We start from the raw sequence: 12496 nt of genomic DNA on the forward strand, positions 1-12496 counted from the left end.
TGTAGGCAGCAGGAATGCATCTGTTTAATGCCTGTTGTCTTTAAAATGGAAATGTTCAGCAGATATCTGGTACTTTTGTTCCCAGTGAGTTATGTGAGATGGAAATAGGAGGAATAGACAGTAAAATCTGCTGTCTGGACTTAAACCTGTGGAAACAAGTTGGGGACTTTGCTTTGTGCCTGGCACAAATGTATCAAGGGGACTGAAAACTGAAGAGTTTTGCATAACCCAGATTTCCCCCCTCTATCCATGTGCATCTCAAAAAATGCACATGGGTCAAATGTGAAAAACCTGCAAAGCCTCATGTCTGTGAGCAGAGGCCAGGCTCTTTCCAGCAACAGTGTGGAGCAGGGAGCAGTTCTAATTCCTCATCTGTTCTCTTTTATAACTTTATTTTATAAGGATCAGCTGCAGGTTGAAAGCTGGGGCCAGTGTGTAAGAGGGAAAAAAAAAAAAAGGGCAAGACCAAAGGAGCTCAGCCCCATAAGTAGGGGCTGATGTCTGGCACTGCCAGCTCATGCCTGGCATGGGAGGTCTAGACACAAACACAGAGGTGCCACCCACCTCCAAAACACCCAGTCAGGGCTGCATCCTCCTTTTCCTCCTCAAATCCAACTCCCTAAGAGGGAACACAAACAGCTGCTGGAAACCTCTGAGTGTGAAACTGTGCCAGTGCTGCAGAAGCTTTTGTGAGGTTCCTGTGCTCTGGGCCTTTCATCACTGGCTCCTCCAGGCTGGATGATTTGACCAGGAGCCCCCAAAACAGCTCAGAGCCCCCTGTTTCTTCCCCAGAGAGCCAAGGCTGGACCTCTGCTCTCAGGGCATTGCTGGCCCTTCAGTGCCTGGCAAAGGGAAGAAACCAGAATCATTTGGCACCGAGGATTTGGCCACTGTGGCTCATTTGTTTGATTTTGTTATTTCTGTGCTGCAGCCCCACGGGCTGTATGACAGAGGTAGGGCTACACAGAAAACCTGAGTGCATGAAGGAAAACCCTGCACTCCGGGGAAGTCTGATCAGTTTTCTACAGCAGAAACTTGGGCTTTCACATGGGTACTTGGGCTAGGCAGAAAATCTCCCAGATTTTAAGTTAAGGGTTTTTTTTTTTTTTTCTCAGTGCTCTGAAAGCCAGATGCCCTGCCTCCAGGCTTTTCCAGTGCAGACAGACTTGACCGATATTCCCGTGAAAATCTGGGTTTTTGGAGCCCGGAGCTTGCTAAGGCTTGAGGAGGAGCCATGCCAGACGCTGGCTTGTGCTTCCACTCGGGGAAGACAACAGAACCCGGCTCTTTAAAAGCAAAGTAAAGGGGGAGGATAAGTTCTTTAAGGAGAAGTGGCACCTTGAGCGGAGCAGAGGGAGGGAGGGGAGCAGGACGGGAGGTGCGCGGCTCGGACCGCAGCAGAAGGCCGGGAGGGCAGGCACCGGTCGCTGCCCCCGGCCGGCCCCCTCCCTCCTCGGCAGCCCGCGGGGCGTGGGCGGCGCGGGGCGCGGCGGGGCCGGCGGGAGGGAGCGGGGCGAGCATGTGCATCCTCCCCGCCGCCCCTGCCTCCCTCCCGCCGCCCGCCCGCCTCCCCTCCCTCCCCGCTCGCCGCCGCGGGTGTGTGTGTGTGTGTGTGTGTGTCTCGGCTCCCTCGCCAGCCCGGCCTGACGCAGGCGGATCCACATCGCCCCTGACAACACCCCGGCTCCGGAGCGCCGTGCCGGGGGTCCGGCTGCGGCGGCGGCGGCCCCGCGGGGCCGGGCCGAGCCCAGGGGAGCGGCGGGGGCCGGGGTGGCCCGAGCACGGGGAGGCGGCCCCGGGGGGGGAAAGTTGCCCGGAGCGGCGAGGGGCGAGCGCGGCGGCAGGACCATGGGCACTTTGCGGGATTTACAGTACGCGCTGCAGGAGAAGATCGAGGAGCTGCGGCAGCGGGATGCGCTCATCGACGAGCTGGAGCTGGAGTTGGACCAGAAGGACGAACTGATCCAGAAGCTGCAGAACGAGCTGGACAAGTACCGCTCGGTGATCCGGCCCGCCACGCAGCAGGCGCAGCAGCAAAGCGCCGGCACCTTGCAGGGCGAGCAGCGGACCAAGCGCCAGGCGATCTCGGCCGAGCCCACCGCTTTCGACATCCAGGATCTCAGCCACGTCACCCTCCCCTTCTACCCCAAGAGCCCGCAGTAAGCAGGGGGTCACCCCGCCGCTCAGCCTCCCCTCTCTGCCTCATCCCGCTCCATCCCCGGCCTCGCCGCCGCCCGCCGGGCAGGGACCGGAGCGGAGCGCGGCATTCCCGCATCCCGCATCCTCCCCGGGTGGTCCCGCGGGGTGGGAAAGTTGCGAGCGCTGGGAGGGAAGAGCGGCAGGAGTGAGCGCCGAGGTGCCGCCAGAGCGGGACGCCCCGGTCCCGGACAGCCCGTCCCGGCTGCGGGGGGACCCGGCCGCCACATCCCTCCGGGGGACGGGGGAAGCGGGGGGGGGGGGACCGGATCGTGTCCTGGGCAAGGAGGCTTTATCGCTGCGGGAGGGAGCGGGAGAAACGCGGGGCTCGCTGCGGGACCCCGCAGGGAGACATTCCCAGCTGGGAAACTTGGAACCCGGCGGGATGCGGTGCCCGGCTCTCCAGGCGGGGGCTGGTGTTTTGGGGAGGGGGTTCGGCAGAAGCAGGAGCTTATTGCGGTGTCCTGGTGAGCCGGAGGGTGTGCGGGGGGCAGGGAAAGTTGCGGGGATCCTCAGGTGCCGGCGTGCCGGGGGATGCGCTGCCCCGGTTTCACACCTGCCGCAGATTAGGGAAATTAGAGCGCCTTAATGGGAAACGGAGCCCTCCCTCGCTCGGTGCCTTCTCCTGGCCGGTACATCGCCGTGCCTTTGCTTCAGCGCTCCTCGAGGGATAAAAAAGGAGAAGAGAAGAGGTGATGAGCGGATGCTCGCCGCGCCGTGTGTATGCGGGGCCGGGGCGCAACCTTGCCGTCGATGGGCAAACCCGCCTCCCCTCCGCGGCCGGCATCTTCCTCGTACGAGGAATTCCTCGGGATGATAACCGGGAGCGCTGGCGGATCCCCGGAGCCATCCCGGTAGCGGGGAGCGTGTGCGCCGGGTGAACTCCGGGATGCGGGGGACGGGGCGGACAGTGCCGGGGCACAGGGATGGGTTCCGGGGAGGGATGGCGGGCCACGGGGCACGGGGACCCTGCTGGAGTGTCCCCTGAGGGACCGTGGCGGGGCTGGCCCCGCTCCCCGCGCAGCCTCAGCCCTTTCCCGCCGCCATGGCGGGCCCCGCCGTCTCCAGGCAACTGCCCGCCCTCAGGGCGGCCGCCATGGCGGGACCCTGCCGGGCCGGGCCGGGCCGGGCCGCTGTGCCCCTCCTGCCGCCCCGCCGCTTCCCATTCCCGCTCCCATTCCCACATTCCTGTTCCCGCCCCCCATTCCCACCGCCACAGATATTTTGTCCTTTTAAGGCCGTTTTAAAGGGATGTCAGGGGAGGAACGGCGGTGGCGCGTGAAATGCCTCCCCTCCAGCCCCCAAAACGAGTAAAACACCCCAAAAAGTGGGGCTGGCGGGACGGGGGTGGCTGAGGCCGGGCGGTCCGTGAAATCCCTGCGGTGTGCGGTAAACATCCAAGCCTCCCGCGGTGTTAATTCCCCCTGGCAATGCAAAGCCCCACGCGTGTCGGCTTCCTTGTCGGTGTCGCTGCCCCTCGGCGCTCTTGGAAGTGCAAATGGAGCTCCCAGAAGTCCGGGAAAGCGCCACAGGTTCCAGCAGAGCGAGCCCGCAGCCTCTGCCGTACCCAGTGGGATGTGTAGGAAGCCTTGGATGAACGTTTTCCAGCTGGGATTTTCATCGCTCCTTGTGTAAATGCAGCCCTGCAGTCTGGTCTGGGGTGTAATGCCCGACTTCTCTGGGGGGTTGTTTCCTATTGATCATCCGTGGCCAATACTCCTAATATTATTTACAATATCGAAGTCAGCTCGTGGCTGCAGGTTGTGATCGCTCAGGTGGGGGTTTGGAGCAGCCTGGGATAGTAGAAGGTGGAATGAGAAGTTTTAGGGTCCCTTCCAACCCAAACCAGTCTATGGTTACAGGAAAAGATCCTTGCTAATGATTTCAGGAGTGTACCTGGCTCTAGGAGGAGTTGAAAGCTCTGTGTCAGCCCTAAGAGCCCGGTGGCCAAGATAACTCATGGTGGTGGTGAGGACCTGGAAATAACAAAATCTGCACAAAAGGGTTGGGTTTTTTTTTCCCCCCTGTTCATGCTGAACTTCAGTGACTCTTGAGGTGATGGCACCAAACCTTTTGGTTTTGTCAAGCCACCAGGAAGTGTTCAAGGGGCAGGTGGATGTTGGTTAGTGGTGGCATTGGAATTGCTGGGAGAATGGTTGGACTTGATGATTTTAGAGGGGTTTTCCGACCAAGATGATTCTAAAGTAGCCTCTGGGTGGTTTTTTTTTTTTTTTTTTTTTTTTGGTTTGGTTTGGTTTTTTTTTTTTCTTTTCCAACCCAGACCAGTCTGGGATTCTACGAATGTCTTTCGAAGTGTGAAAGTAAATTTAATTGCCCTGTGTAGACAAATACTATTAAATCTGCTCTTCCCTTACACACAGACCCTTCCACCCCCCCCAGTTAAGGATGCAAATGGTTAAATAAAATTGCTTTTTCAGAGCTGTAAGAGTTGGAGTTGCTGGTGGAAGGTTGGGCTGGTTTTGCCTCTACAATGTTTTTAAAAGTGAAACAGGACTTTGTGGGCTGACTTGAGGAGCTGAAATCCATGAAGGAACACGTCCAACCATTCAGCCATTTTCTTCTGAATTATGAGTGAGAGGAATTGGGCATTAGCATCTTTATCAGTCTCCTTGTTGAAGTAACTAGGAGGCAGTTCTAGTTAACAAAATAAGTCCCCTCTCAAAGGACATAACTTGCCAGAAGTGACCGAGTAAGAGGGCACGGACTGGGGAGGAAGCTGGCTGGTTTTCTGCGGCATTAAAAATGCCGTGGCAGATCGTTCTCTCCTCTTCATCTTCCCAAATTGCTGCTCGTGTTTGTTTTTCCACACCTTTGACCTCTTGCAGGGCATATCCTGGCTGCTAACAGCCTGTCAGCACCGAGGGAATACTGGGAGACCGAGTCTGTACCAACTACCTTTGCACTTTAAACTCTACAGAGCAGCCAAGCAAAGAGAAGCCTTTTCAACCAACTCTTCCCTTTCCCTGCCTCCTTCTTGCCATGGGAAAATACCCAGGACTTTAATTTTAACAGGCTGCTTTGTTCAGGGATCTGCAACAGCTGTTTGCCTTTTTGGAGGGCTGTGTAATCAGCGTGTTTTCTTTTCCAGAAGGGAGAAAAAAGGAAACTTAGAAGTAGAGCACAGAATAAAGCACGGAGCTCGTGAGTGTGAAGGGCCTGATCTCTTGGCTGAGGTGGTACAAGCTCTGCTGGTAACAGAGACAGCAGCAAAGTGCTGTGTCATTTGTAAGAAATGTTGAGTAAAATGAAAAATAACTTGGTTTGGGGAGTTAGCAGACTTTTGGGGAATCTGCCAAAATCCCAGAGACTTGTTGGTCAGGGGAGGAGCAGCCTGTGAGTTGTATTTAAGAGGTCTGGTTTAAGAAATATAAAATACTTGGTTGCATAGCCTTAGGGAAAGTACAACATCCATACAAGAGGTTTAACAAAATCCCTGCAACAGCCAGATTGGTTCTTTGAAGGAGAATGTGCACATCCTCTGGGGGCTAGAGGCGTATTTTAAGTGATCATAATAGCCATAAAATCCCCAGAAATACTTGAAAAGTACTTTGCATTTAGGGTGTTGGCACAAAATGCTCTTCTGGTGTTTATCAGTGCTATGGATGCTGCACTTTCATCTAAAAACCCCTGAAATGACCCAAACCCCTCTCCCCTCAGTACAGGAATTTGGGGGGTGATTGCTAAACGATGAAACCACTGGGAACTGTGGTGGAGGTGATGGGGGAGGAACCGAGGCACGCTCCTGCAGTGATGGTTTGCTGGAATGTGGGGGAGGTGCTGGGATGGTGGTGGCCTCTTGAGTCCTGTCACTTTCTGTGAAGCATCTTGCCCTGAGCAGTCAGCAGAGATGGATGTAGTGGTGCAACCTTCATTTTTTTTCTTTTTTTTGTCAGTCCACTCTGTGTCCAGTGAGCAATTAATTGAACTGCATTTATCATTTGTTGTGAGAGCTGTAAAATGCTGTGGTTGCTTTAATGTCAAATCCATCTGAATGTGGTTTAAGCTGATGCTCGAGGGACAAAAATCCATTAATGTCACTGGGGTTTTTTGAAAGGTCAGGGTTTGGGGTCAGGATTTTATGGCACAGGTGGGGGAGGATCCCTGGTGCTGTGCTGTGAGGGATGAGGCTCTCCCTGGCAGAGCTGTGAGCACAGGAAGAGTAGTGCTGGAGCAGGCAGCCGAGTGTGATTTCCCCGTGTTGTGACAGGTCTGGCTCGGCAGTGGTGGCACTGATGGGGCTCCCCTCTGTGCACTCGTGTGACTCAGGCTTTAATGCCTTGGGAAGTGACAAGGGGACATTGTGACAGCTCAGCTCCTTGTGTAATACATTACAGCCCTCTGAGGTTTGGGTTACTCACAGTAGTAAGGGGTGGCTGTGTGGTGTTAGGCTGTTAAGCACAGAACTATGATTTTTCTCTATTGAAGCAGTGTTTTGGGTCATCTCTCAAACACGTTGGTTCAGGCTGGTGATGTCTGTGCTGAGTGTAAGCTCCAGAGGGGTTTGACTCAATGGAAGGTAAAAAACAAATCTCCCAATAAAGCTATTAAAGCCACGTAGTTGTTTTGTCATCTTCTGTCTGGTTCTTGCTGAGATGAGTTTAATTGCAGGATAAAACATCGCTGCAATGTCACTTATTCTTAGTTCTGTTCAACAAGCAACACAGACTTCCCTGGGTTTTTCTGCTGCTTTTGGAGATTAATTTTAGCAGTGTGGTGTCAGTAAACTGTGTTTTAAAGCAAAGTAGCTCTTTTCAGAAACTACAGTGACATTTTCTTGGTGGTTATATGCAAAACAACACTGTTCAGCAAGTACAGTAGCTCCGAGCACACTAACAGCTGGTAATTAACATAGAGACTCTTTTTTAAATTGTACTACAGCTCCATAATTCCATTTTCTGCAGAATTAACTTTTTTTTCCCTTTTATCTGTACTACTGGAATAATTACTTATACTTGTTTGAGCTGTGTTACATTCATCCTTAGCTGTATGAATGCTGTAGGTGGAGAGTTTTAAAGTGTTTCAACACAGAATAAGGTCCCCAGGCCACGGACACAAATTCCTTCTCTCCAGACTCTGTGGAAGCATTCCTGAGCTTCAGCATCCCACGTTCCTAAACACAGGATGTGTCGTTTGTTTCTGAAATTAACAATAATAATAAAAAAGCCAGGTCAGAGTTCTGAAACTGAACAGAGATGGACATGGAATTTAGCCCAACCAGCTGCCTCTGGAAGGACAGAGGACACCGTGAGTCCTGAACTTGCTGAGCACCAGATGGAAAATAAGAGTCAAGGGGAAAATTTGTTTCTTTTGAGAGTTGAAAAGGATACAGTGAATTGTTACATATCAGTTTCTGTGCTTATCCTGCTTGAGCTAGATGCTGTAGGATGATAAGAGTTACTGAATACAAACATCTTCCTGAGGGAAGGGGTTCAGGAGAGCTGAGCTGGAGATGGATTAAACTCCACTTGTGGCCATCAGTGATAGTCCTTGCTATCCGTGCTGCAGGTCTTTGCTTTTGGCTTTTCAAATCCTTGCATTTGCATCAGGAGAAAGTCTAAATATTTCTGTAAATGTTTTTCATCTGCTGCTTTGCTGTTTCTAGTGGGTACGTGCAGACAGAGGAGTGTCTGACATTCGTGATTTTTGTAGCTCGTCTTTGTTTTGAAGGGCAGAGAGAACAGGAAAAAACAAAAGTATTTGTTGCTATGTTGGAGCCTGAACCATGACAATAATCCCTTTCTCCTCTCAGCAGCTACAGAAAGTGGTTTGGTCTGAGTGTGCAGTCAGTCGGGTATGTTCTGTGTATCCTGACATCCTGAATGCCTGGAATTGCATCCAGGTGCTCTGGAAACGCTGCTGAAGCCCCTCCTGGCAGGGCTGGTGTCAGGGGAAGCTCCAGCACAGCCTGCTCAGAGCAGGAGCACAGGACCGGCGTTTGCAAGGCTCTTGCAGCCACTGGTTTCCTTGGAAACCAGAGCCTGAGCCGGGAGAGCCAAACTTCAACACCAGTGCCTGCTTTCCAAGTCAAAAATGGGCTGTCAGACTTTCTGAAGTCTGGGGTCTTTGGGCTGTGTTTGGGTCTTGTTCATTAGGAGCAAACTTGAAGTAGGGAATCAGTGGAAAAAAGCTCCTTGTCAGGCTGCAACAATTCCTGCCTGGAGCAGTGCTTCTTTCCCCAAACTCCCTTCTTTGATTCGGTTTGTGAGCACATTTATTGGAGGTGTTTCCTGTCAAACATCCCAGCTGTGTCAGGAAAGCTGCACAGCAGCTCTCTGACTTGGGCTTGACTTGGATTTAGAAACAGCCCAGGCCAGGTTTGTTTTGTTCACTTACTTAATGTTCTCTGAGGTGGTGGCTGTGGGTGATGTGAACAAAGAGGAGAAATCATCATGGAGCTGCCTGGTTCGATGGAAAATTTGAATTGCAGTCTTGTAAGTGCACACATTGTGTTGGATGTGAATAGAAATATATGTATAATGACATGTGTGTGCACTCATGTATTTAGCACATGTAGGGGAGTATTGCATTCATGCAAATACACTTTTATCAGGAGGGGAAACAGGCTTTAATATCAGTGGACAGGAGGCAGTTTTGTACAGAAGCAGCAGGACTCTGGGAAGGCATCCTGGTCTAGTGGAAGGTGCCACTGCCCATGAACAAGGTGATTTTCAAGGTCCCTTCAAATCCAAAAGTGGAAATGCTGTTGGTTTCTGTGACCACAGAGTATCATTGAGATTCAGGAGTAAATAACATGGGTGTGATGGAAATGGAGAGGCAGTGTTCCCTGCCCCCAGTGGAAGTGGGTCCCTGGGATGTGTCAGTGCTTGTTAGGATTTAAACTGCCTATTTGATGTCATTTGTGTGCACAGATCCGGCGGCTGAGGGGAATTCATTACTGCTCTTGGAGTCCACAGGCTAAATGAGGAAAATAACCTTCTTGGTGGGTGATATTTCTGGTGAATAGAGGAAATCAATGGCCCTGGGACTGCCAGCAGCACATCAGGGCAGTGGCCAAGCACTTCAGGAAGGTGTAGATAAAGCAAATGTGATGCAAATGGTGCCACTCAGCTGTACCTTAAGGCTTGTTGGAAACGATACCCGGCTTCAGCTATAGAGACTTTCAAAATCTGCCTCTTGAACTCCTGAGAAATTCCTGCAGGTGAAATGGAAGATCAGACATCCTGGAAATGCAGTTTGCCTCCAGCTCTTGGCCTTCAAATTGCAGTATTGCCCAAGCTGGTAAAGGTTGTGTGAAGCGTAAGGGTGGGCATGCTCAGTGGGAGGAGATGAACATCCTTCAGCAGCTCCTGGGTTCTGTGGTGTGGAGCACCATCCTCTTCTCCCTCTTCTTCTGAGCCCTTTTTTACTTCCCTAGATGTCTTGTTCTTGCACCTCCTTCTGCCCAAGATTTTTCTCTTTTCTCATGGATGCTGCTTATTCTCTTCCCTAACAATCCCAAAGGCATCTTCTACACAGCTGTCCCATCCAGCGGGGTCCAGACTTTGCATCTCTGTTAAAAATCAGCCTTGTTGCCTGTGTGCATCTGGAGGTAGAGAACCTCCAGAGCCAGGAGCACAAGATGCCACAGGAGGCTGGATTTTCCTGCCAGTCCAGCTTTTCTGCTGTGCTAAGGCCTTTTCTGCTCCTCACCTGCCCCACCAGCCAGCAGACAGGGGCTACACAAGAAATTGGGAGAGGACAGAGCCAGGTCTGATCCCAACTGCCCAAGGACGACTGCAGAGGATGGAACCCCACGTTCCTGGGAATGGCTGAACACCCACCTGCCCATGGAAAACACAGAAAGAATTCCTTGTGGCTTTTGCTTTACCTGTTGAACTGCCTTCATATCAACCCATGAGTTTTTTCCCTTTCGCCCTTCTCATTGTCTCCTCCATCCCAGCTGGGCTCTGAGTGGGTGGTGCTGCTGGGCTTCCACCTCCAGCAGGAACATCTCAAAGTGTCTGTACTTCCAGAGGGATTGGGGCCCAAGGAGAGATCCCAGAGCAGGAACACCTTGAGGCATCAGCAGCTGTGCTTGAGGCCATGGATAAACTCATGACACAGCAGGGTAAGGCCCTTATTGGAGCAGGTTCCTTCCTGGAGGGGCTATGGGTAAATCCATGCTGGAGTGCTGGAGCAGGTTCCTTCCTGGAGCAGGTTAATTCCTGCAGGGGCTGTGGGTAAATCCATGCTGGAGCAGGTTCATTCCTGCAGGGGCTGTGGGTAAATCTATACTGGAATAGGTTCATTCCTGCAGGAGCTGTGGGTAAATCCATGCTGGAATAGGTTCATTCCTGCAGGAGCTGTGGGTAAATCCATCCTGGAGCAGGTTCTTTCCTGCAGGGGCTATGGGTAAATCCATGCTGGAGTGCTGGAGCAGGTTCCTTCCTGGAGCAGGTTCATTCCTGCAGGAGCTGTGGGTAAATCTATCCTGGAGCAGGTTCCTTCCTGGAGCAGGTTCCTTCCTGCAGGAGCTGTGGGTAAATCCATGCTGGAGCAGGTTCATTCCTGCAGGAGCTGTGGGTAAATCCATCCTGGAGCAGGTTCTTTCCTGCAGGGGCTATGGGTAAATCCATGCTGGAGTGCTGGAGCAGGTTCCTTCCTGGAGCAGGTTCATTCCTGCAGGAGCTGTGGGTAAATCTATCCTGGAGCAGGTTCCTTCCTGGAGCAGGTTCCTTCCTGCAGGGGCTATGGGTAAATCCATGCTGGAGCAGGTTCATTCCTGCAGGAGCTGTGGGTAAATCCATGCTGGAGCAGGGCCATTCCTGCAGAGGCTGTGGGTAAATGCATCCTGGAGCAGGTTCATTCCTACAGAGCCTGTGGCTCCTAGAGGTGGCCAAGCAGGAACAGGAGCACTCAGAGTAAGTGTGGCTGTGGATAAATTCACCCTTAGATGCTGGCTGAGGGATGAGGTTCCAGCTGGAGCTGGAACCACCTATAGTCCAGGTGTCCACAAATACCAATTTGTATTGTCACAGTGTCCCTCTGCACGCCCTGTGCTTTCTCAGTGACATCCTGGGAACCTCCATGCCCTGCCCCAGCTCCAGAGGCTCCATGTTTGGCATTCCTTGTCCTTTTGACCATCCTGCCTGGGGACCAAACCACAGCCAGGTCTCACTGCTGGGGAATATCCAGGGATAAATCCGTTAGAAACGTGGGATTGTGTGTGTGCCTCTGTACACAGCTCGTGTCTGAGTGCTGGAACAGGGCTGTGCATCCAAACAGGGCAGGTACCCACAAACTAACTGAGGTGTGTGTTTCCTGTTGTACTGGGGGTGTGTCTAATACCTGTTGTTGCTCCTCACACCTCCTTACATGTTTAATTGCTGTTCTGACAGCGACTGCACAAAGGGGAAAACATATCCTGCCCATCAGATCCATCATTTCCTTCTGTTCTCCTGGTGGAAGCCCAGCTCTGCAAGGCACAGGAGGGAAACTGTGGAGTTTTGGGGTTTTTTTGTTTGTTTGTTGTTTGTTTTTTAAGGTAGGGATTAAACGTGTGACATGGTATTTTTTTGTTTGGATTTAGATGTTTATTAGTTCCTATTTATATTATAGATTGTGAGTTTTATAGTATTTTCATAAATTAAAAATGGAGTTATATTTTTAATAAGGTTTGTTAAGGATAAATTGTTTAATTAAGAAATTATATTTAAAATATTTTTATTTTTAATTTAGTAATTAATGATTTGTGGACCTTGGGCTCTGTGGGGTGACAGACCTGGGCTCTGTGAGGTGACAAACCCAGCCTCTGCCTGCTTCACCTTCTGTTCACTTTCACCACTGTTATTTTCTCCTCAACCACCCTGCCAGGTGCTTGGTGTCTTGTCCATGGTTAGGAACAAATGATCCCTTCCCTCAGAAATCCCCAAACTTTTCCCCTTTGGACTTTGTGCAAGGATGAGTGTCAGTGTGATCTAGGTAGGCAAAGCGGCTCCAAAAGGGACATCATCAATCAAATCTCAGCTCTTGGGTTTGTGCTGTTACTTTTGCACAGACAAAACAGGTGTTGGGAATCTTTTGAAATGGTTTCTTAATTTGAGAGCCACAAAGAGCTCAAATGGGAACCCACTGGTGCAGTGCTGAGAGCATCACTTGGGATGTACAAATCAGAGTTAAGGATTATCCCACTCTGCAGGTACAGATGGAGAAGCTTCCATAGGGATTGAGGCTGTGTGGTGAGGCCAAATGTGGCACTCACATTCTCTGATAAAATCCCTTCACCCAGGATTTTCTCCTGGGAAGCTGAGAAGCCTCAGAGAAAAGGAAAACAATTCTG

At 51.7% G+C, this 12496-nt stretch overlaps 1 protein-coding gene across 2 annotated transcripts in view; it reads left to right on the forward strand.

The window, feature by feature from the left end:
* The window catches only part of PRKG1 (protein kinase cGMP-dependent 1), a 374427-nt gene that overhangs the window by 26816 nt on the left and 335115 nt on the right, over positions 1–12496 (forward strand). The window contains exon 1 of one of the 2 annotated variants that reach the window (XM_059851088.1): positions 1804–2159. The exons of the other annotated variant lie outside the window; for it this stretch is intronic. Coding sequence (XP_059707071.1) covers positions 1849–2159 — 311 coding nt within the window. The 5' untranslated portion in view covers positions 1804–1848. Of the gene's footprint in view, positions 1–1803; positions 2160–12496 lie in introns of those variants that run through there. 2 annotated transcript variants of the gene reach the window in all.

The sequence above is a fragment of the Haemorhous mexicanus genome, chromosome 7, assembly GCF_027477595.1.
Source record: "Haemorhous mexicanus isolate bHaeMex1 chromosome 7, bHaeMex1.pri, whole genome shotgun sequence".
NCBI lineage: Eukaryota > Metazoa > Chordata > Aves > Passeriformes > Fringillidae > Haemorhous > Haemorhous mexicanus.